The 25176-nt window shown below is 35.4% G+C and overlaps 1 protein-coding gene across 1 annotated transcript in view; it reads left to right on the forward strand.

Moving 5' to 3' along the window:
* LOC102808999 (beta-1,4-galactosyltransferase 5-like) overlaps nucleotides 1-24115 on the forward strand; it is a 39720-nt gene extending 15605 nt beyond the window's left edge. The window contains exons 5-7 of the mRNA XM_085500318.1: nucleotides 9742-9929; nucleotides 19014-19238; nucleotides 19705-24115. Coding sequence (XP_085356444.1) covers nucleotides 9742-9929; nucleotides 19014-19238; nucleotides 19705-19852 — 561 coding nt within the window. The 3' untranslated portion in view covers nucleotides 19853-24115. The remainder of the gene's footprint in view (nucleotides 1-9741; nucleotides 9930-19013; nucleotides 19239-19704) is intronic.
* Nucleotides 24116-25176: the final 1061 nt, after the last annotated feature.

Genomic DNA, 25176 nt, shown 5'->3' on the forward strand with positions numbered 1-25176 from the left:
TAAGTATAAATTCAAAGTGTTTTAATACATTGGTGAGAGGTCGCATTTTACGTGAACAAGATCATGCACTAAGAAGGAAAAGCAAGCCAAAGTCGAAACTGGGTGTATCATGGACTTGGTACAACATGCGCTGCGACAATTGGGTGATTGTTGACATCATATTGGGACGCAATTGAACTTCAAGTACTTTGCGAAACTTGCTACGCAGCGATGCTGACCTCAAGTGTGTGTTGACCAAAGTTTGACCCCTAGTCGCGCACTGAACTGGCGCGTTACCTTAGGAACCTTTTTCTTTCTTGGTCCGCCGTCGATCTAGTAAAATTTTTATTATATCCGGCGGTACTGTAATAACACAACTTGTATCCAACTCTGTATTGGCTTTGAATATTTCAACATCGTTTACATAGTGTGCTGCTTTTCTGACAACGCAAATATGTTTACAGTATTTCACGGGCTCTAAATATTTCAACTTTGCAATGTATTGCTTTTATAATAATTACGCAAACTAAGTTATTTTTATTATTGTTGGGACACAAACCCGGGCTACTGGGTCTGTGAATATTTCAATAGTACCGACTTGATAATGCGTTGCATTCGTAATTATTAAACAAATATAAATATGGGTGCCTTTAAATCATTGAAAAAGATAGTCAGGTCCCGGAGTCAGGTGTCTAACGAAAGTCGAGAAAATATTTTAAATACTTGTGATTTATCGGTGAATTATTTTATTCGAAATAAAGTGAATATGTAATATTAACCATACAATATCATGCGTACCGGTAATGTTAAATGTTTCTATAATAAACTCACAGCGCACTTTGATCGCATTATTCGCGTACATTTTGATTGAACTCTAATAACCACGTGTTTGAATTACGTGTGGCAATGGGCAATGATCTCAATGAGTTCATGCACTGACATTTAAATTCGGGCCACCCAGTTTAACGCAAAACGATATTGTTACTTAAAATCTGTAAACTCTCACAAATACCATGAACGCGAAGAGTTACATTTGTAACTGAAAGGCACCATCGTTTTTGACCAAAAAAAACACGTCAATACAAGATTATGTGTGCAAGGTTAGATTTATAGAACATACATGATCGCTTAACTCTGTTTTTTTTTAGCTCCGCTGTCGACTTTGTCGAGCGGAGCTTATCATATGAGTGATTGTCCGTCGTCGTCCGTGTCAATGTTTTACTTTTTCGACTTCTTCTTGAAAACTACAAGCCTGAATGCATTGATACTTGATGTATATGTACCTTGGGTAGACCTCTCTTAGGTTTGTTCATTTCATGTTGATATCTTCAATTCTCTAATTTTGGTGAATATTTTTGTCATTTTTGGTAAAAAGTGATATTTTCGACTTCTTGTTAAAAACCGCAAGTGCAATTGCTTTGATATTACATATATAGGTACTACATGTGAACCTCTCTCAGATTTGTTCATTTCGTGATGATATCTTCAATTCTCTAATTTTGGTGAATATTTTTGTAATTTTTGGTAAAAAGTGATATTTTTGATTTCTTGTTAAAAACCACAAGTCCGATTGCTTTGATATTACATATATAGGTACTACATGTGGACCTCTCTCAGATTTGTTCATTTTGTGATGATGTCTTCAATTCTCTAATTTTGGTGAATATTTTTGTAATTTTTGGTAAAAAGTGATATTTTCGACTTCTTGTTAAAAACCAATAGTTCAATTGCTTTGATATTACATATTTAGATACTACATGTAGACCTTTCTCAGATTTGTTCATTTCGTGATGATATCTTCAATTCTCTAATTTTGGTGAATATTTTTGTCATTTTTGGTAGAAAGTGATATTTTCGACTTCTTGTTAAAAACTGTAAGTCCGATTGCTTTGATACTATACATATTGTTCATTTTCTAATGATGTCTTCAGTTCTTTAATTGAAATGTGCATTGCTAACAGCGGAGCTATCTCAGCCGATAGGCTGCTTGTTTAATATTTATGTCGCACGTGAAACACAGGAGACATTTCAGTTGGTCCATTTCGTGTTTACCGATCTTAAACTTTTGGTGATAAGTACATGCATAAAATACAACATATACCATTGTTTTACACAATAACAATTCGTATACAGCATTGGACTTATGGATTTTTATATTAATAAAATACTTGGGCTGACAATATTACCATATGCTTAGTATTTGAAACAAAGACTCGTGGAATCACAAAGGAAAATGTTAAGTATGTATTTCACACCTTTTCTACGACTGAGGTTGCAACCGGTTCTTAGTGGCCACCGCAGTAGAGACCCCTAATTATAAGCAGTCCGCAGCTCTCCCCGGTGTACCACGGAGAGCCGCGGTGATGACCGTTTGAATATTCAACTTCCTTCTTCAGTCAATCGCTATTTGCCATTTTTAGCTCCGCTGTTGACTTTGTTGAGCCGAGCTTATGATATGAGTAATTGTCTGTCGGCTTCGTTGTCCGCATCAACTTTTTAGCTCCGCTGTCGACTTTGTCAAGCGGAGCTTATCATATGAGTGAATGTCCGTTGTCCATCGACCACTTTTTAGCTCCACTGTCGACTTTGTCGAGCGAAGCTTATCATATGAGTGATTGTCGTCCATGTCAATGTTTTACATTTTCGACTTCTTCTTGAAAACTACAAGCCTGAATGCTTTGATACTTGGTGTATATGTACCTTGGGTAGACCTCTCTCAGATTTGTTCATTTCATGATCATATCTTCAATTCTCTAATTTTTGTGAATATTTTTGTCATTTTTGGTAAAAAGTGATATTTTCGGCTTCTTGTTAAAAACCAATAGTTCAATTGCTTTGATAATACATATATAGGTACTACATGTGGACCTCTCTCAGATTTGTTCATTTTGTAATGATATCTTTAATTTTCTAATTTTGGTGAATATTTTTGTCATTTTTAGTAAAAAGTGATATTTTCTACTTCTTGTTAAAAACCGCAAGTCCAATTGCTTTGATATCACAGATATAGGTACTACATGTGGACCTCTCTCAGATTTGTTCATTTTGTAATGATATCTTTAATTCCCTAATTTTGGTGAATATTTTTGTTATTTTTGGTAAAAAGTGATATTTTCTTCTTTTTAAAAACCACAATTATTTATGGTGAAAAAATGATATTTTTGAATTCTTGTTGGAAACAGCAAGTCCCATTGCATTGATACTATGCATATTGTTCATTTTCTAATGATATCTTCTGTTCTTTAATTGAAATGTGCATTGCTAATAGCGAAGCTATCTCAGCCGAGAGGCTGCTAGTTACTTTTTGACTCCCGTGTGCGAAGCACAAAAAGGGAGTCTTTGCAGTTAGTTTGTTTGTCTGTATGTGTGTATGTGTGTATGTGTGTGTGTATGTGTGTCCGTCTGTTCCACTGATATCTCAAGAACCATACATCAGTTTTTGATGAAACTTGGTGCATAGATGCTCTGGACCAATGCGCAGATTTGATTAGGTTTTGGTAAAAATCCATGCATATTAATTACCTAATTTGCATGATAATTAGCTGATTTTTGGCTGTTTCATGACTGTTCCACTGATATCTAAAGAACCATTCATTGGATTTTGATGAAACTTGGCACACAGATGCTCCAAACTAATGCGCAGATTTGATTAGTTTTGGGTACAAATCTGTGCAATATTAATTACCTAATTTGCATAATGATTAATCAATTTTCGGCTTTTCCACTGATATCTCAAGTACTAATCATCACATTTCAATAAAACTTGGTACATAGATGTCATAGGACACTGCACAAACCTGAAAGTTTTTAGGGTAATATCAGTAGATATTAATTACCTAATTAGCATAATTAATTAATTTTCAGCTTTTGATATTTCAAGTAGTAATTGTCACATTTCAATGAAACTTGGTACATAGATGTCATAGGACACTGCACAGACCTGATAGTTTTTAAGGTAATATGAGTACATATTAATTAGCTAATTTGCATAATTAATTAATTTTCAGCTTTTGATATTTCAAGTACTAATCATCACATTTCAATGACACTTGGTACATAGATGTCATAGGACACTGCACAGACCTGATAGTTTTTAGGGTAATACGAGTACATATTAATTACCTAATTAGCATAATTAATTATATTTCAGCTTTTGATATTTCAAGTAGTAATCATCACATTTCAATGAAATTTGGTACATATATGTCATAGGACACTGCACAGACCTGATAGTTTTTTGGGTAATATCAGTAGATATTAATTAACTAATTAGCATAATTAATTAATTTTCAGCTTTTGATATTTCAAGTAGTAATCATCACATTTCAATGAAACTTGGTACATAGATGTCATAGGACACTGCACAGACCTGATAGTTTTTTGGGTAATATCAGTAGATATTAATTACCTAATTAGCATAATTAATTAATTTTCAGCTTTTGATATTTCAAGTAGTAATCATCACATTTCAATGAAACTTGGTACATAGATGTCATAGGACACTGCACAGACCTTATAGTTTTTAAGGTAATATGAGTACATATTAATTACCTAATTTGCATAATTAATTAATTTTCAGCTTTTGATATTTCAAGTAGTAATCATCACATTTCAATGAAATTTGGTACATAGACATCATAGGACACTGCACAGACCTGATAGTTTTAGGCTAATATCAGTATATATTAATTAGCTAATTTGCATAATTAATTAATTTTCAGCTTTTGATATTTCAAGTAGTAATCATCACATTTCAATGACACTTGGTACATAGATGTCATAGGACACTGCACAAACCTGATAGTTTTTAGGGTAATATGAGTACATATTAATTATCTAATTTGCATAATTAATTAATTTTCAGCTTTTGATATATCAAGTAGTAATCATCATATTTCAATGAGACTTGCTACATAGATCTTCTAGGATTATGCAGAGACCTAATTAGTTTTAAGGTAGCGAGAAGGGAAATTTTCACTTTTTTCTTGATTTTTCAAAAATTGATAATACGGTTACTTTAGACCTTGATACATCAGCCCAGGTTTACAAAAGATCGAAATTGCGAAATAACGTTGCTCAAATTAGTGTTTTAAAACACTAGCAGAAAAGACTACAACTGCTGTTTCGTGGATATGTGCATAGTGTTTATCTTTGGAAGGAATTAAATGATAAAATCTTATCTGTATACTCTGTTGTTGACGATTCTGATATAACGGGTGATAAGCTTCCAGTTGCAAACAATGCGTGTTTATCTAACGTCCATTGTCAGCATTATTGTCAGTCGAGACTTCGTCGGAGAATCATGGTCATACAGTACTCATTTCGCCCAACCTTCCGCTTTTACATCGACCGCTTATCGCTTAATTTCCGACCACGCGGTCTTGTCCGACCGGAAACCGACCGCATTTTAATCGCGTTTTTTTTTCGCTCGCTCGCTTATTGAAAACATTGACCGCTCGCCCAAACACTGAAAACTGGCACATGGGTGGTCGAAATGGTGGTTTTGATAGTGAAGTGTGAACATACAACTAGTATTAACTATTATTACATTCTGAACGACACTTCAAATCTAATAGCTGTATTACACTTGTATCGTGAAAGCAACTGAACTGGAACCTCTTGTTACGTGTTTTGGGTGCTTGTTCTAGATGTAATATTTTTATTTTAATGAGACAGTTACGTGAAAAAAGCCTCGGTAACTCCTTTTGACAGAGCAGAGAAACGAGGAAATGTTAGTGATTAATTCCAAAAATAACGATATCGAATCCACATCGGTCCACGTCTGGTAAAATTTGACATTCAATTTTTAAAATTAAGTCACGATCATTGAATGAGCTCGGTCTATACTGTATACGTACCGCAAAAGTGTTCCCACAAAAAATATTTTCGACTAAAAACGGCCACATGCCCTGAAAAAATCGAAAAGAGCTTGACATGTATGAATAATTTATTGGGCTTAAAAGAAAAACGTGTCAAATTTAGTTATAGCCATAACTATTTGGTGGCCAGTCGATGAACAATTCAATGTCCTTCAGGGCTGAAAATCATCGACGCTACTCTGGTTTACTTTATTTCACAACTTGGAGAGAAAACTGATTCGCGTGAGCTCTAATGTATCTTAGCCTAGTATTTTCTCTTTGAACTAAGGTCAAATTTTTCAGCGAATAATTTTGAAGCCTGTCACAGCACAAACAACTATGTGAATCGACGCCGGTGATTGGATTGTACGACGACCCTTCAATTAGCGTCAAATATGCTTTGTTACAACATCCTTGATTGGCTGAGAGTCACCTGATCGGAGCACGAACTGGGTCACAGAACCATATTTGTCCGTATTATCAACAGGACTTTGCAAAATAACCACACCCACATTTTCAATTTTTTTTAGTGCGGAAGTTGCCAACAAAAAGTTGTAAAAAAAAAATCGTGAATTTCATGGATTCGAATAAAATAAAGCAAGCGATTGATAAGGATGATTATTAATATTTTCCCGGATGCTCTTCGAATTTTTATTTTTTTTATTTCAAGGTAAGAAATGGCAAACATATGTAAAATTAACAAATACACAAAGAGGTGTAATATTAGGTTTTATTTTAGGCTTAGAAATATTTTCTTTCACTCAGCCCATGCATGTAACTGCCATTTAGCTTTACGGTCCTTCAGCATCGGGGGGAAAACAACAATAATTATACAAAACACATTGCGAAGACTCAACAATCAGGAAAGAAACCCTAGACAACCATGTCGTACTTGTGTTGAAATACATTTTGTATTTCACGTCAGAATATTGTTTAAAATAAAATATTCAGTCCACGCCAAATCGAGGTCAAAGGGTCAGATTGCGTGCATATAATTATATACAGTTAAAAAAAAGTATTTGAACTTTTGTCAGCTGCTCAACATCTATAAAAACCAGAAGGACAATTAAAGGACAATGTGAACCTCGGAAATTATTCTGTTAGTCCGAATTTTAAATGCGCGCGAGCGAGCAGGTGGGCGGTGATATTTCGGGGTTTGCGCGGTCGAAAAAAAGCGGAAATTGTCCTGTTGAATTCAACAAGCGGTCGCAAAAGCGAGAGAAAAAGATGATTGGAAAGCGGAAGCGGGCGGGAGGTTGTGCGAAAGGAGTACTGTAACTTTGCACAACTTTCTTTTAAATCGTTTTATTTTCCAAGTCAATATTCTATTTTACTAATACATTTTTTTTCTAACGCAATGGCGAAGAAAAGAAAGAAAGCGTTGACAGACGAGGCAAAGAAAAATCTGCCACTCAGTGTCGCACTCTGACACAGCAATTTTTTTTCAAACATCGGCCATTTTGTTTCACCATGAAAACCGTTTTATTAGATGTCTTATCTGAGACACTTGAAGGATTAGCTTGTTTGTAAACTGTCAGCGTGTACAGTGGGACAGTAATGTTTGTCAGAGGATTATCCCTCGTTGTTCGTTTGCATAACAATGGAAAACCCGAACGTTCCTGGAGTACGGACTCAAATGCCAGCAGTTTTCTTCATTTTTCACGCTCGAGCTTGAAATTATTCATTATCTGACACTCTTTATGAGTTCTATGATATCAATGGGTAATATGTTTGGCCATTTTTAGTGTATATTTATAATAATGCAGCAAATCTACAGTGTTTTATTAACCAAAACTGTTTTTCGCGTTTTTCTCGAGTTGAAGTTTTGATCGAGAACGACTCATTGGGACCGCCGCCAAATCAAGTGCGTTCGGACTAGAACATTCAAACTCGCAGTTATCGTTCAAAAGATAATGATGGTGCGAAATATGTCTGGGTTTTTAAAGAAAATGCTTTGTCACAGAATAATAGTCTGTTAAAGGTGCCAAGTATGAAATAATTTGGGGACAAAAAAACAAACCTGCATAGAAATCGGAATAATAGGTCTTTTGATTATCGGAGACGCATTTCAATGGACTTGATTACGGACAATGCATAACTTAAATTTCACCAGGAAATTCCGCAGTGTGCTCTGGCAATCGCGTACTTAGTCATTTTTACAAGGTTCGCCATTTTTTATGTCACGTGATAATTATGTAAACAATGTCTGTCCAGTTTGTGCGAACTTGCACCTCTATACTTAGTCTTTTGATATATATAACCTAAATTACTGTTCTGAACGAGACAACAGACAGAGAATGTTTTATTTAAAAACGTCACAAAACCTTCTCGCTACCTTAATTGGATATTAATTACCTAATTTGCATAATGTTCCACTGATATATAAAGAACCACAAATTGGATTTTAATGAAACTTTTAAAGAGAACTATGCAGAAACCCAATTAGTTTTTGGTAAATATTTATGCTTATTAATCTCCTAATTAACATAATTAATTAACACTGATATCTCAATTACTGATCATCACATTTGAATAAAATTTGGTACATAAATGCTCTAGGACAATAGACAGGCCTGATTAATTTTGGGTTAAAATTTGTTCATATTGATTCTCTAATTAGCATAATAATTCATAATTTTTTTGTTCTGTTCTGTTCTGTTCTGTTCATATTAGTTACCTGATGTACATAATTAGTTTTCAGCTTTTCTATCAATATCTCATTTACAAGTAATTTTGAATTAATTTTTAATGTGTCTTCAATACTCTCAGCACACGGGAGTTCTTTCTAAGCTTTCTTTGATTCAACTTCTTCTTGAAAACTACAAGTCTGCATGCTTTGATACTTGGTGTATATGTAACTTGGGTAGACCGCTCTTAGACTTTGTTCATTTCATGATGATATCTTCAATTATCTAATTTTGGTGAATATTTTTGGTAAAAAGTGATATTTTCGACTTCTTATTAAAAACCGCAAGTTTGATTGCTTTAAAATTACAAATATAGGTATTACATGTGGACCTCTCTCAGATTTGTTCATTTTGTGACGATATCTTCATTTCTCTAATTTTGGTGAATATTTTTGGTAAAAAGTGATATTTTCGACTTCTTGTTGAAAACTGTAAGTCTGATTGCTTTGCTATTATATATATAGATACTACATGTGGACCTCTCTCAGATTTGTTCATTTGATGATGATATCTTCCATTCTTTAGTTTTAATGATTATTTTTGTCTTTATTGGTAAAAAGTGATATTTTCGAATATTTTCAAGTTCGATTGCTTTGATACTATACATATTGTTCATTTTCTAATAATATCTTCAGTTCTTTAATTGAAATGTGTATTGCTAACGACGGAGCTTATCTTTGTTTGTTTTTTTACAGTGGGTGTTTCATTTTGAGAGAGAGACGATGCACTGTGACATTGCCTTCTACAATACATTATACTGACTAAAAGTAGTTCAGTATGTTTGCATAGCTTGAAAATTGGAATTTGTACGAGGTTGTTGATTTAGTGCTAGTATAGGTTCTCAATAAGTTGAAAGATGTGTGAAGGCTGAAAATTAACTTTTACAATCTAAATCATGATGATTTATTTGAGCTCTAGATTTCATAAATTGCTGTTTTGTGTTTGTACTGATCAACCATGAGATTTCGCTCGTTTGAGAGAAATAATGCAAGACATTATTGTGTTATATTGAATGTCTGTGTGGACATTTTGAAATAATGACGTTTAAAATACATTCACATAATTTCCTGATTGTATCATGTAATAGTAAAACCAAACATTGCAAAATTTTCTAGCTTCAAGAGTTCAATATCAGCTGTTTTTTACTATGCTGTCAACACTTCATGTTGATTAAAAATTGACCTGTGTTGTCATTTCATCATCTTGTTCTTTCATAGGCTAATCAGGAGAGTTTTAACAGGGCTATGTTATTCAACGTTGGCTTCCTAGAGTCACTCAAGTTTCATTACTGGGATTGCTTTCTCTTCCATGATGTTGATCACATACCTGAGAATGATAGGAACTACTATGGTTGTGGTACAATGCCCAGACACTTTGTGAGAGGTTTAGACAAGTATGGCTACAGGTAAGAACTAATAATAGTTGAGTCCTACAGTACAGTTCTCGCGAAACCTTTGGCTTCACTTCAGCGTCAGCTTCGCTTCAGCATCGCATTATTATGGCATTGTTATGGCTTCAGCGTCGCTTCAATGTCGCGACATAAAAAGTTGAGGCGGTCATTGCTTCGCTTCATTGTGGCCTCATTATGGTGACAATGTGGCATCAGCATTGCTTCATCAAACAAAGAAGTACAGAGCTCATTTCGCCCAACCTCTCGTCCGCTTCCGCTTTTCAATCGCTCGCTTTTGCGACCGCTTGTTGAATTTCCGCTTTATTTTCGACTGTGCAAAAATTCGGACGACTAACAATTTTCTAGTTTTCATAGATCACGGTTACTAGTAACCGTGCATAGATGTTGAACAACCGTCAAAAGTTCAAATACTTTTTGTTTTAACTATCTATAATTATATGCACGCAATCTGACCCTTTGACCTAGATTTGGCTGGGATTGACTTTTTTATTTTAAACAACTTATTCTGACGTGACGCACGGCTACAAAATATATTTCAACAGAAGTACGACATGGTTGTCTGGGTTTCTTTTTCTGACTGTGTTGAGTTTACGATTTGTATAATTATTGTTATTTCCCCCAAGGAGAAGACAAGCCGAAGGACCATGAAGCTAAATAGAAGTCCGATGCATGGACTGAGTGAAAGAAAATATTTCTAAGGCTAAAATAAAACCTAATATCTCTTTGTGTATTTGTCAGTTTTTCATATATTTAGTATGACAGTATGTTTGTAAATATCTGGAAAAATCTCGTCTTTCGTTAATAATTTCATTTGTTTGAAATGTCTACCGATCGTGTCCCAATAATTTGTTTGGAATATCCCCGTTGGTTTCTCCAAACGGTCCCGACGTCTGTCATTCAACACAATCAGCATCTATTTATTGTAATTCACGGGGATCATGTCCCGTAATTTGCGGGCTGTAAAACCAAATAATTAAACAAGTACTATTTATTATATTTTTGTTTTACCTCGCGAAACTACAACACGGCATAGAGTTGTCGCGATGAAACAGTCGCCTTGAAATCAATGGAACTTCAATTATCCATTTCTCACCTTGAAATAAAATTTAAAAAAATCGAAGAGCATCGGGGGATACATTATTAACCAGTCTTACCAATCGCTAGCTTTATTTTATTCAAATCCATAAAATTCACGAGTTTTTCAACATTTGTTGGCAACTTCCGCGCTAAAATGGTTGAAAGTGTGGGTGTGGTTCTCTCGCAAAGTCCTGTTGATAATACGGACAAGTATGGTTCTGTGACCCAGGTTGTGTGCTCCGATCAGGTGACTCTCAGCCAATCAATGATGTTGTAACAAAGCATATTTGACGCTAATTTAAGGGTCGTTGTACCATCCAATCTCCTGCGTCGATTCAAATAGTTTGTTTGTGCTTCACAATTATTCACTAAAAACATCGGTATATTTTGACAAACGGCTGGGATTTGACCTCAGTTCAAAAAAAGAAGAAAAAAAACTACGCTGAGATACAAATCAGTTTTGCAGGTTGGGAAATAAGGTAAACCAGATTGGGGTCGATGATATTCAGTATCGAATGACTTCCGTGTGTATCGTGAGTTTCAAATTGTTCATCGACTGGTCACCAAATATTTACGGCTACAACTAAATGGACACATTGTTTTCTGAAGCCCAATAAATTATTTCTGCATGTCAAGTGCTATTCAATTTTTTACAGGGCATGTGGCTCGTTTTTATTCGAAAATATTTTTTGTGAGAATACTGTACGTATAGGTCAAGCTTAGGTCACTGATCGTGACTTAATTTTGAAAATTGAATGTAAAATTTTACCAGACCGACGCCACCACAACCATCCAATCATAGTTAGAAATGTACGCACTTGTTTTGGAACTTTGTATCAAGATGGCAGGCGACAACGCCGATGCACCAGGTGGCGTACGTGTGTTTTGCTTGTATTAGTAGTCCGGGCATGGGATCGGACTCTGCTAAAACTAAACGAAACACAGAAAAATACCACCGAAATGAGGAATCTGAATCTTTTCTCTTACCAGCAAATAAAATGAACAAAATAAGGTAATTTTATAACAAGAACAGTTTCATTTTGTATAGCAAATTGCGCTGTATCCGAACGACGATTGCATCGTGTGATTTAAATTTATCACGATTTTCCTTGCAGTCAATATGACACTCGTCACCTTGCAGATTGCAATGTACTTCACAAAGTTTTTGGTACCCAATACTCGCAACATTAAATAATTAAACAAGATATCTTTTTAAAATGTCATTTTACCCTTGGTCATATTATTTTATTCCCCTTACCACCTTGAATTTCAAATCGATTCTGTACATGTGTTTTTTCTCTACTGCCTTTCCGTGTCATACTCATGTCACAATACTTTGAAGCTGATGCCATGAGACTGCGAAACTGAGGCCATGATGATACCACAGAATAAGCAAGGCGAATACAGCTTCAATTTTCAATGACGCGAAGCTGATGCCACAATGATGCGATGCTGAGGCAACAATGAGGCCATGCTTAGGCAACAATGATGCCACAAAAGCCAAAGCTTCCGCAAAAACTGTACTGTAGCTGTAAATAAGCTTCGTGGAAATAATAAAAAAAAAAATTATTTTGAAAATCTACTATGTGGTTTATATATTGTCAACCACCTTGCATGAGTTTTGTGAATTTTATCCTTGTCAGTGTTCTTAAATAACGGTCGTTCAGTGTGTGTTAACATTTCATGTAAACAAACAATGTATTTTACATGTGATGTGTATGATGCTTCGAGTCCCACATCGAATAGGACTATCAGTTTTTAGTAAATTTTCACTCATGTAATTTTAAAATTAATTGGATGCTACACCAATTAGATATATTATGGGCAGCATATACAGATCCTATAATGTGTTATTGATTGCAAATTCCAAGTATTGGTTTACGATGTAATTACATGAAGAGTAAATATCAACAGAATCAATAATGGGTAATATATTATGGTATACTTCAATTATTTTATATCCAGCTATTAAATTCTGAGTAAATGTGTTATTTCATCATACTTGATAATTAGTTTTTTTCCTCATAGACTGGTTATTTATTGACTGTTATCATACATCCAACATTCTGGGAATTTGTTATTTTTGTGTGATGCTAGTAATTACTAGGTTATTAAAGGGGAGCAGAGGTCTGGCTTTTGTCACTCCGTACATGAAATTTGAAATCTGTTAATGAATTCTGGTGATAAAAACAACTTGTATGTGCTGCAAAATGCCCTAAATATTGAGTATAAAACGGGCTGTGAAGTAGACGACAAACGTCAATTTTGCATGGCGTTATTTCGTCTCTAGAGGGCCATTCAATGACATCATCAGTGAGCACTGATAATTGAACCCATTCATTTTAGTACATCAACCCCATGGAATTGTGATAGAAGTGTTACTGTGAACAAAGTAAGAGAAACAAACAGTTTCAAAGAAAATTAGTCTATGTGAATTTAGCTGATAGAGCGGACTGTGTTCTGCTTATATCTAGGGCCACTCACTCCTTTCAGTAATGATTATCGAAACAGTTACACGAAAAGGGCAATGCTGACGCCTTTGAACAAAGAGAGAGCATAGAAGCGAGGAAAATGTTGATGTGGTTTTTATTCCAAAAACAACGATGCCAAAGCCAGTCCCTCTGTGATAGTAAAAACGGGACACATGATTTGAAAAATAGAACAGAGCTTGACATTCATAAATCATTTATTGGGCTTCAGAAAAAATAGTGTCATGTTTAGTTGTTGCCGTAAATATTTGGCAGCCGGTCAATGAACAGTTGGAAATTCATGATTCCAAGAAGACCTTCGGTACTGAAAATCATCTACCCTAGTCTGGTTTACCTTATTTTCTCAATGATATGTGCATAATTAATGAGTACCGTAAAAATCTAAATATGAACCGCATATGTAATAGTTACTGCACCCTCAATTCTGGCTTCAGGGTTAAAGAGTTCTTAACAAAGATTGAAAACATGAAAAGTACCTATTACTAACCACACCCCCAATTCAACAAGACCGTGACTGACTTCATTGTGTCAACATTCTGGTCCAAAATGACATTGTTTCTAATCCTATTCAATTGTTTCGACCATGTGTCTAAAAAAATATTTACACCTATTTATTGCTCAGCGGTAATAAGATGTCAGACACGCAGTGCTTTTGTTCTGGCGGCAACCTTTGTCAATACACCTTATGAATATGTCAGTGTTTCGAAAGTTTTCAACAATGAGCTGTTATCACTGTAAAAGTATTAAATTCTTCTTCAATTCTCAGTTTGTCTTTTGAAAACAACTAATTTCATGCCGTCGCACTTCAACATCAGTAAATCTGAACTGTCATTAACATATTTAAATGAGCTATGGTAATTTGAAAACGTTGGCACCATCCAGCATTTTGATTGGTTAATTAGCAATTTGACTTATGCGGTCAATAAACACAGTTCCAGGTCTTGTGTGCATCGGAAAAAAACATGGCGGATATCGTATCGTATTGCATCGAGCATTTACATGTGACCAAAATCATTTGCATACAGTGAAACTAAGCTGAATTTTACTTGCATTCAGCGAATTTATTTTTCGTACATTATTATAATCACTACTGAGTAATAATGAATAATTTTAACACTACGAAAACAAGTAAGTTATTCACTTGTGAAATGCAGCATGACTGGATTGCGCTACCATACTGTGATCATTTGCTACTAAGCAATGCATTCTTGTTTGTTTTTATTTGAAACTTCTTTTAGAATATATTTTCCGTTAAATTAAAAATATAAATGCATATTACATTAAATATACTGAGTATTTTTTTTATCATGTGTTTTTTCGATTGACTGTAATTTTTCAACATTTTGTGACGCCTATTTTAGAACCAAATTAAGACCTTTCACTCTTCCATGATGTCTATTCAAAAGATTATTCTGTATTGTTTGTTTTGTGCATGTGTTGTGGGAAAAAATGACCACGCCCATTTAGTGATTGCAATATATACATAGTACAAGTAACCTGTAGAATACTGTGTGGGTAATATTTTTTATATTGATTTTTGTTGCATTTGCAGCAAATAGTTACCAAACAATGAGAAATCTATAGGATTGAATATACCCCACAGCTGGCTTCACATGCATTGTTCATAGTTCATATGGTGCTTACACCAGGATTTAATTACAGCACCTAGGCGGTATGTGGTTACAGCTTAATGTTTGAGTAATCGCAAGAAATTGACATGACAATAGAAATTCATTAAAGACTGCCACTCCCATGCAATTAACAGCGAGTGAAATTCCTGGGATTGAAACATATATTTTGAAGTCACTGGTGTAGGCAACGAATAACTGCAAGTTGACATAAAGACGAGGTAGTTTATTTAATCAGTGGTCAACTAGAGGCTGAAATTATAATTAATTTGTTTATTTCAATTTCTCCTGACGTCAAATAGAATACACTGGTGAAACACGGTAGTAACTGTGGGTGAAAGGATGTTTTGGGGTGTAGTTTACATTGTATATAGAGTGGTAGGGTCGGGTGTAATGTGTTCATTTCCAACTATTATGAAGTCACGTAGAATTTCACTTAATTTATTTTTTCTGACATGTTTTCAAGCATTACATGTGAATCCAATTTTCACTGCGCTGTGTCTCAATAGAGTATGAGGGAAATGGCATATTCACTGGAATTTATTTCAGGGGAAAAATGTTTTCAGTGATAATGAAGTATTATGACAGATACCCTCCCCGTGGCTTTCATTGCGTATGGAAGTTATTTTCACGAGTGATGCGGTGTATCCTGCTGCCGTACTTTCACGAGCGAAGCCACGGGGAGGGTGTGGGGTTCTGTTATTATACACATGTCCCATATTTGATTATTTCATATTAAAAAAAGAACGTGCAACAAACCGGGATAGAAATTTAGATCGGGGAACCCAATTGCCCATTAATATGCTCCAAGACAGTGCTGCGACCTAGCAACGCTTGTCAGTGTAGAACGCGTGTCGCTGTACGTGTGAAAATAAAATAATCAGACGTCTAATTTAAGTCATTGTCCGAATAAATAACTCGTGGATGTTTAAGCGCGGTGGTCGTAGCGCAGCGCGTGTTCGAATTTCATGTAAATAAACAATGTATTTTACACGCGTTGTATACGTTGCTATGAGTCCCATATCGAACAGGACGCGACACGACGACTGTCGCCCTTTAGTTGGGACCACGACAGAACCAGAACTTAAACTGGGCGACTACGATACACGGTTGATGTTGAAGTTAAAAGTTCCTCCACAGATCTGTGCATTGGCAAACATGCCGTGCAACTGCAGTACTCCACTGACGGAATGACTTTCGTTGAAATCGGTCATCGCTGACTCGTGAGCTGCACACTACAACCTCGTTTGTGATGTTGCTTGCTTGTCGTGGATGGACTGAGTCTTGGTTACCGGTTAAATTTTGCTAATTTGGCGTTGGTAATCTTTATTTGGAACTGAGTAACGCCGCGACGTCGCCAACAGAAACCTCATGGTATATCGATGTTGATGGTTGCGGCTCCATATTAATCGGAGATTTCACTGCGGGTCCAGGCAGCGGGTGGATCTTCCGAGAACCCTTCAAGATTTATAAAACTCAGATTCCAGGTGGTCAACAAACATTAAGTTCTCCCAATCCTAGTATTCTATGTGATGTACATCTAACATGCCAAAAATGCTGGTGAGCGATTTGAACCTGACAAAAATACTTGAAATAGATACCAGGAAGGGGAGGGGGGTAAAAAGAAAAGTTATATAACATTTTATTATTCAATAATTTATTAAAATACATAAGTTTGTCCAACTCCCTGTGATACAACACCTCAGACATAGCTCATTGTACTCGGCTTGAGTGTGGGCAAAAAGTTACTATTTGAATTTTTGATATCTGTTTTCATTAATGAGAAAGTTGACCCCGAAGTTAGAGTAACTGTTCAGCAGGAATGGCTTTTTAACTCTTCTGTGATTTTTTTTGGCTTGGCTGATTTTGTCACGGTTCATACTTGACAGGCAGGTCGTACCATCACTAATTGGAAAAACAATCCTGACCCACCGCTACCATGGCAACAGCCAAAGTCTTGTAATAGCAGTGCCCAAATGATCATGCCTTTTATTGTGGCTACCTTGCGCACTGGTAAGAGATCACCGGCGCCGACATTGTTACCACTGTCAACGGAATCCCAACGCAGCTTTGAACTTTGAATAAAATGTAAATGCTGCCTCCAATCTAGAAAATACTATCGCAAAACGGTTGGAAATAATACATTTAACGGCTGAATACGTCCTAACAATAAAATAAAGTGACTTCTAATGACTGCCATGTTATTTTGCGAACCTCGTATAAGGTGCCCGGTTTTAGTTATAAACAGACGTTAGCTTCACGTTCATGTCCCTTCCATGATAACAGCGGAAAACATATTGCTTGTTTTTTACCGGTTTTCATTGGCAACCGAAGTATTTTTATTTTGTAAACAAATTTTCGTCTGCTATTTTTATTCAGTTCAAATCGTTCAGCAACATTTTTGGCATATTAGGTGTACATCACATGGAATACTACGATTGAGAGAACTTGATGTATGTTGACTGATTTTTATCATAGTACGAAGTACCAGGAAGTTACTCAGTTCCAAATAAAGATTACCAACGTCAAATGAGCAACATTTGACTGGTAATCAAGATTCATGTAATCCCATGGCTAACAAGCAACATCACAAGCGAAGTTGTAGCATGCAGTACCAGTAAGTCATCCCGTCAGTGCAGTACCACAGTAACACGGCATGTTTGCCTTCAGCATTGTATTCAAACGAATCACGTGGTGTGCCGTTCTCATTCAAACCCGGGATTCGATCAATAGGGGAGTCCCATTAAAAAAACACATTGCAAATCATGCAAGTTCAACATTTTCAAACCAATATACTAAAACAGAAATGCTCAGAGATGCAAATGAAGGATAGATATTACTTTTCACTATACACATCTCTGTTGATATTATCCCTCACATATTCTACTCCCAATTACTCCTGCGTAAAATGGACTAGCCTCTTCATGTTGACATTCAGACTAAAATCACGTGACAGGCTGTTAAAAATTGGCTGTTGTATACTCTTTCGCCGGTCTGGAAAAGGTGTTTAATTATTAAACTCACATTCAAGCAACAATGCAGATTTCCCAGTGGGAGTCAGACTATTCGACTCTGCCACTAAAAAAATAGGGGTGTTTTCAGCAAAAAACGAATAACCCTGGAATACACACAATATACTGAATTTCGGAACAAATCGTGCATTACTTACAGCAGCAGAATACCACAGAAATATCAGACGAAACATGAAAACACTATATATTGTATTTCAGCTTGAACCCTCTATATTGCAATTCAAGGAATTAACCCCATATGTGCATCCATTTCCCACCTTGGTATCACCCACCCCTGAAAACAAACTCTTAATACCACGCTGAAGCGTTTGGTAATAAACTGTACCCCAAACTTGAGCTTTTGACCCCAATTATCAAATTGATACATTGTTTTATAAAACGCGGTTTATATTTAATAGGACTATTACAGAGTTATTTTTATTATTATGAATTGAACCACAGCAACGTCTGATCATGAACATTTGACAGCTCCGCTGAATACTAAAAATGTGTGTCTGTGTTCTAGGTCCTAATATAAAAATAGATGCATTTGTCTTTCATAACCTGTATGCCTGGTCAGATTTTATTTCAATCTTTTCAGTCTCCAACTAGACACAGAAGCTAATAAATTCTGTGTATCCTGCTATTTCTCATTAGCTGGATTGAAATGAAATTTGTGAAACAGCTAGGTACATAAATGCCAGACCTGATTGTATGCATGCTAATTAGGTAATTTGCATAATACTGTGTACATTATTGTCAATGTTTAATTCAGGATGGTCAGCTGATTATAATTCTACTTATAAAAATGTCCAAAGTCTGTCTATCCGGTATATCAAAATTGGGTCACATTTATTTTTACTTGCATTCCAGGTTACCTTACTTTGAGTTTTTTGGTGGTGTCAGTGGTCTTACAAGAGAACAGATGTCTAAAATCAACGGTTTTCCAAACAGTTTTTGGGGCTGGGGTGGAGAAGATGATGACTTGTGGAATAGAGTGTCATTTGCTGGATATGAAGTGTCAAGGCCTGTAGGTAGTATAGGATATTATAAATCAATTCAACATCATCATAAAGGAACACCACAAAATCTAGCAAGGTAAGAGATGCTATATAATGTTTTGTGTAGTCTGGTTGTGGTTATTTTTTAAAGAACCAATAAGTCTGATTGGAAACTTATGAATGATTCGTTGAAGAGTAGTTATTTTTAAAAAGGAGTGTCATGCACTGTACATTTAGCTATCAAAACTTATTCTGGTATAATATTGAGTTAAAAATATCAACTACTTCTTCAGACTAAAATGACTGTAAAGTAATCCAAGAATTTTCTGAAATTATTGATGAAAATTAGCTCATTTAATTGGACCAAATTGCAGTACAAGTTGGTAATTCGTGTGCATAAATCTTCTTTGTATAACATGTGTGAGTTTAGTTACATAAGTACATTGTAGAGTATTTTTGATTTTAGGTTACAACACATTTTTATGAGTTCATGTTCTCAATGTTCATACTTTTGGTTTGTTCCTTTCTGATTATTTCTTTAATTTTTTGCTTTTCATTCACAGATTTTCTCTACTATGGAAATCGAAAGAGAGGAATCGATATGATGGGTTAAGTAACTGTATGTACGGCCATGCTACCATAAGTGTACACTCACTGTACTTCAATATATCTGTGGATATACGCAAAGTAGACATTATAATGGACTCTTAAATATATATTCATATATTGTAAAGGTGCTCTTTTTATTTTATAAATGCACAACATTTTTTTGTATTATAGTGTATAGTTTTCTCATTGATGTAATGTGCAATGAATTGTGCTTGGTCTTAAACTAAATTCAGGCAGTGTGTAAATGTTAATTGTGTTAGATATCATGATTGATACCCCTGGTATACACTTGAGGTAGTACTGTGGCTTCTAGCTACTGGATTAAAACGTCTCTTTTCTAGCTCCTGGATAAATACTCCTCTTTTCTAGCTGGCAGATAAGACTTCTGTTTGTCTTCTAGCTGGTTGGTTAGGACATCGGTCTTCCAGCTGGCTGGATAAGACTTCTGTCTCTAACTGGCTGGATAAGACTTCCGTTTGTCTTCTAGCTGATTGGTTAGGACATCGGTCTTCAGCTGGCTGGATAAGACTTCTGTCTTGTAACTGGCTGGATAAAACTTCTGTCTTGTAACTGGTTGGATAAGACTTCTGTCTCTAACTGGCTGGATAAGACTTCTGTCTCTAACTGGCTGGATAAGACTTCTGTCTCTAACTGGCTGGATAAGACTTCTGTCTCTAACTGGCTGGATAAGACTTCTGTCTCTAACTGGCTGAATAAGATTTCTGTCTCTAACTGGCTGGATAAGATTTCTGTCTCTAACTGGCTGGATAAGACTTCTGTATCTAACTGGCTGTATAAGACTTCTGTCTTTTAACTGGCTGGATAAGACTTCTGTCTCTAACTGGCTGGATAAGACTTCTGTCTCTAACTGGCTGGATAAGACTTCTTTCTCTAACTGGCTGGATAAGACTTCTGTCTTGTAACTGGCTGGATAAGACTTCTGTCTCTAACTGGCTGGATAAGACTTCCGTTTGTCTTCTAGCTGATTGGTTAGGACATCAGTCTTCTAACTGGCTGGATAAGACTTCTTTCTCTGGCTGGCTGGATAAGACTTCTGTCTCTAACTGGCTGGATAAGACTTCTGTCTCTAACTGGCTGGATAAGACTTCTTTCTCTAACTGGCTGGATAAGACTTGTGTCTTGTAACTGGCTGGATAAGACTTCTGTCTCTAACTGGCTGGATAAGACTTCTGTCTCTAACTGGCTGGATAAGACTTCTGTCTCTAACTGGCTGGATAAGACTTCCGTTTGTCTTCTAGCTGATTGGTTAGGACATCAGTCTTCTAAATGGCTGGATAAGACTTCTTTCTCTGGCTGGCTGGATAAGACTTCTGTCTCTAACTGGCTGGATAAGACTTCTGTCTCTAACTGGCTGGATAAGACTTCTGTCTCTAACTGGCTGGATAAGACTTCTGTCTCTAACTGGCTGGATAAGACTTCTGTCTTGTAACTGGCTGGATAAGACTTGTGGCTGGATAAGGATTCTGTTATCTAGCTGACTATAAAAACTTTAATAATTCCCAAATCCTATTTTGTTACTTCCATTCTTTCTGTCTTGAGTTTCAGGAGTTTTTAAAAATAGTATTTTGTTGTAAATTGTACAAAGTAGTGTTTATGTTAGTAGCATTTATAGCCATACATTTACATTTGCTTTACATGAGTGTTAAAATGCATTATGAAATTGCAACTCTTCTCACTTGAGATATACCTGCCAAACATCCACTGTCATAAAAATCGGATAATCCTATTTATTTTAAATCATAGTTTTTTCACTCTTTAGTTTTCTCATAGACAGTTTTGAGTTTAAGGTTTTGAGTAAATTATGCTAGTGTGATTGGTTAATCATGACTTCAATAAATGCATTAATGATTGGATGGAACTGGATTCATTGATATCAAACCCCTGATATCAGTGGCATGATAGATTCCAGAGTCAGTTTTTGTTTCACAATCTTAATTTTTCTTACATTGTTATTCCATCTTGCTGTAGAACCCATACAGCATTTATAAATGTTGTACAATCAAATGATATGAAATTAATAACACAGCTCTAATTTATTGATTCTCTCTGTCATATAACAGAATCAACCACATAAATTTCTGTACAAACTTCTGTACAGACACATTCAACTTTAATGATGCCGTTTCATTAAATCATACCATTTTATAATTGGGTTCATACTTAGTGTTGATCAAGTACAAAATTAAAGTTCATTAGTTGGATGGTTGTTAAACTATATGCTACTTAACACATTTTGAAACAAACTTTAGTAGGTGATATGAAATGAATAATTCACTGAAAAACTGCCAATAATTGTATTTGCTGTATTATGTACTTTATGATAGTGTTGCTTTGAGAAGACTATGCACCATTAACATTTTCCGAAAAAGAACAACAACAACAATCAGCTGGTCTGACTTACCCATTTATTATCGGTTGATATTTAACGATAATAACATTCATATGACGTGGTTCCCTCTTTCAGCAGCCCTTGATGAGTTTCAATACCATTATACATGACTGGTATGTAATAATTTGATATCTAGTCTGACAATTCTTCACCTTTCGGTCAATATTACAGGAATGCTGTGTTCATTTAACAATTAAAGTAGAAAAAGTCACCTGACAGAAAAGTAAAGAATGATCTATTTATTTATAGTGATAGATTTGGGGTAATGACTGGGGACACTCATATGTCAATTATCCTGAAACAATTATAAGCAGCTCATTTATAACAGATATATTGACTACTGTATTTGCTCTATTACATGCGCATCTTCAAAAGAAACCCACTAAACTTAACATTGCATTTATTGTGCGCTATATATTTATTTTGACAAAAGATAGAGATAATATGATAGTTTGATTTTCCTGATATGTGTTTCATTTGCTACAATGTAAATTTGGCAAAAGACAGTTTGCATTATTGTGGTTGATGTGTGTATTGATTTAGTAAATTCTCAAAGATTAATTCTTCCATCAAATCAATATATACATTGCTGTGCTATGTCTGTATTGATGCGTGTGATCACTATGCTATATATACAGTGGTGTGTATGGCCACTGTGTTATATATACATTGGCGTGTATGGCCACTATGCTATATATCCATTGGTGTGTATGGCCACTGTGCTAGATATACATTGGTGTGTATGGCCACTGTGTTATATATACACTGGTACATTGGTGTGTTTGATCACTATGTTATATATACATTGGTGTGTATGGCCACTGTGCTATATATACATTGGTGTGTATAGCCACTGTGCTATATATACATTGGTGTGTATGGCCACTGTGCTAGATATACATTGGTGTGTATGGCCACTGTGTTATATATACACTGGTACATTGGTGTGTTTGATCACTATGTTATATATACATTGGTGTGTATGGCCACTGTGCTATATATACATTGGTGTGTGTGATCACTATGCTATATATACATTGGTGTGTATGGCCACTATGCTATATATACATTGGTGTGTATAGCCACTGTGCTATATATACATTGGTGTGTGTGATCACTATGCTATATATACATTGGTGTGTATGGCCACTGTGTTATATATACACTGGTACATTGGTGTGTTTGATCACTATGTTATATATACATTGGTGTGTATGGCCACTGTGCTATATATACATTGGTGTGTATAGCCACTGTGCTATATATACATTGGTGTGTGTGATCACTATGCTATATATACATTGGTGTGTATGGCCACTGTGCTATATGTGGATTTGTGTGTGTGGCCACAGTGCTATAAGTGGATGTGATCGCTGTGCTTTTATATACATATTTACTTGTTAAAAGCCAACAGTGCTTATGAATACATGTCTGCCCTAAATGTTAGTCGTGGCACATTGAGGTTATATGTATTTGACCTGCTTACCCCTAACACTTTGTTTTGCTTGTAAGTGTAATCTATTAATAATTTCCACATTTTTTTTACATAAGATGGACAGTTTTGGCTTGTCTAAAATATCTACAACCTGTAGTGTTGATTTGTTTACTTTCTAATCATGTGTGCCAACTATAGACATTGTGGAATTTTGTTACTTTATTTATTTTCCTACAATTGTAAACCATTGCCATTGTTGCTGTTCGTTACCGTTTAAAATAATGTGCATTGCATATATTGTGTAAAGAAATCAACTTTTGTAATTTCTTTTTATACTAAATTTTGCCTCCTTATATTCTAAATAGATTCAAGCGGTGTATATACATCAACTCTCAAGTAGCAGTATATTTCATTTTACTGTAAATGCCGTTTACCATGTTTATAACTTTGCAATTTAACCATTATTTAATCCACGTTTTTTATATTGCGTCATCTGCAATAAAAATTATAAAGATTCAAACTGTTTTTGTTTTTTCTGCGGTTACTGTTTATGTTCATGATACCATGCAGGTGTATGGAGGTCTGCTCTACAGATATTTGAACCACAGTCAACAGTGGAGCTAATAAAAACTGGTTATTGTAAGTTAACGTTGACAACAACAATGACACAAGAACAAACATTTACCCCTTCATATTCCTTGCCTTTCATCTATGATATGGTCAAGGTAAAAATTGCTAACTGTATGTGGAGCATCCCAGACCACCCATGTACCAAGTTTCTTTATATTTAAAGTGGATTTTGAGATATCTGTGGAACAGCTGAAAATTGGCTGATATATGAAAGTACAGATTTCTACCTTAAACTTATCAGGTGCATTTTTATTGTGTCAAGTGTCATTGAAATGGACTAATTAGTACTTTAGATATCAGCGTGAAAGCTCAAAATTGGTTAAATATGCAAATTAGGTAATTAATATGTACAGATTTTAACCCAAAATTAATCGAGTCTCTGCATAGTCCTGGAGGATCTATGTACCAAGTTTCATTGAAATGTAATGCTTAGTACTTGAAATATCAAAAGCTGAAAATGAATAAAATTATGTACAATGTACTGATATTACCCTAAAAACTATCAGGTCTGTGCAGTGTCCTTTGATATCTATGTACCAAGTTTCATTAAAATGTGATGATTAGTACTTGAGATATCAGTGGAAAAGCTGAAACTTGCCTAATCATTATGCAAATTTGGTAATTAATATGCACATATTTTCGCCCAAAACTAATCAAAATTAGTTAGAGCATCTATGAACCAAGTTTCATCAAAATCAATGAATGGTTGCTTAGATATCAGTGGAACAGTCATGGCTCCGGGGGGGGGGGGTGTCTTACACTTTACACCATGTGCATTCTTGCTAAAAAGTGGAGTGTGATCAACTCAAACAAACTAATGGTTACTGTGTATGCAACTCCTTGGTGTCATTGCTTTATGGGTCAGCCAATTCGGCCTAGGGCGGTGTATGGAATAGTTGTTGCAAGAGGGGCCTACAACGGGCGCAGCAACCCTGTGAGTATATTCCTATG

This window comes from Saccoglossus kowalevskii, chromosome 6, assembly GCF_978046115.1.
Source record: "Saccoglossus kowalevskii chromosome 6, keSacKowa6.1, whole genome shotgun sequence".
Taxonomy (NCBI): Eukaryota; Metazoa; Hemichordata; class Enteropneusta; family Harrimaniidae; genus Saccoglossus; species Saccoglossus kowalevskii.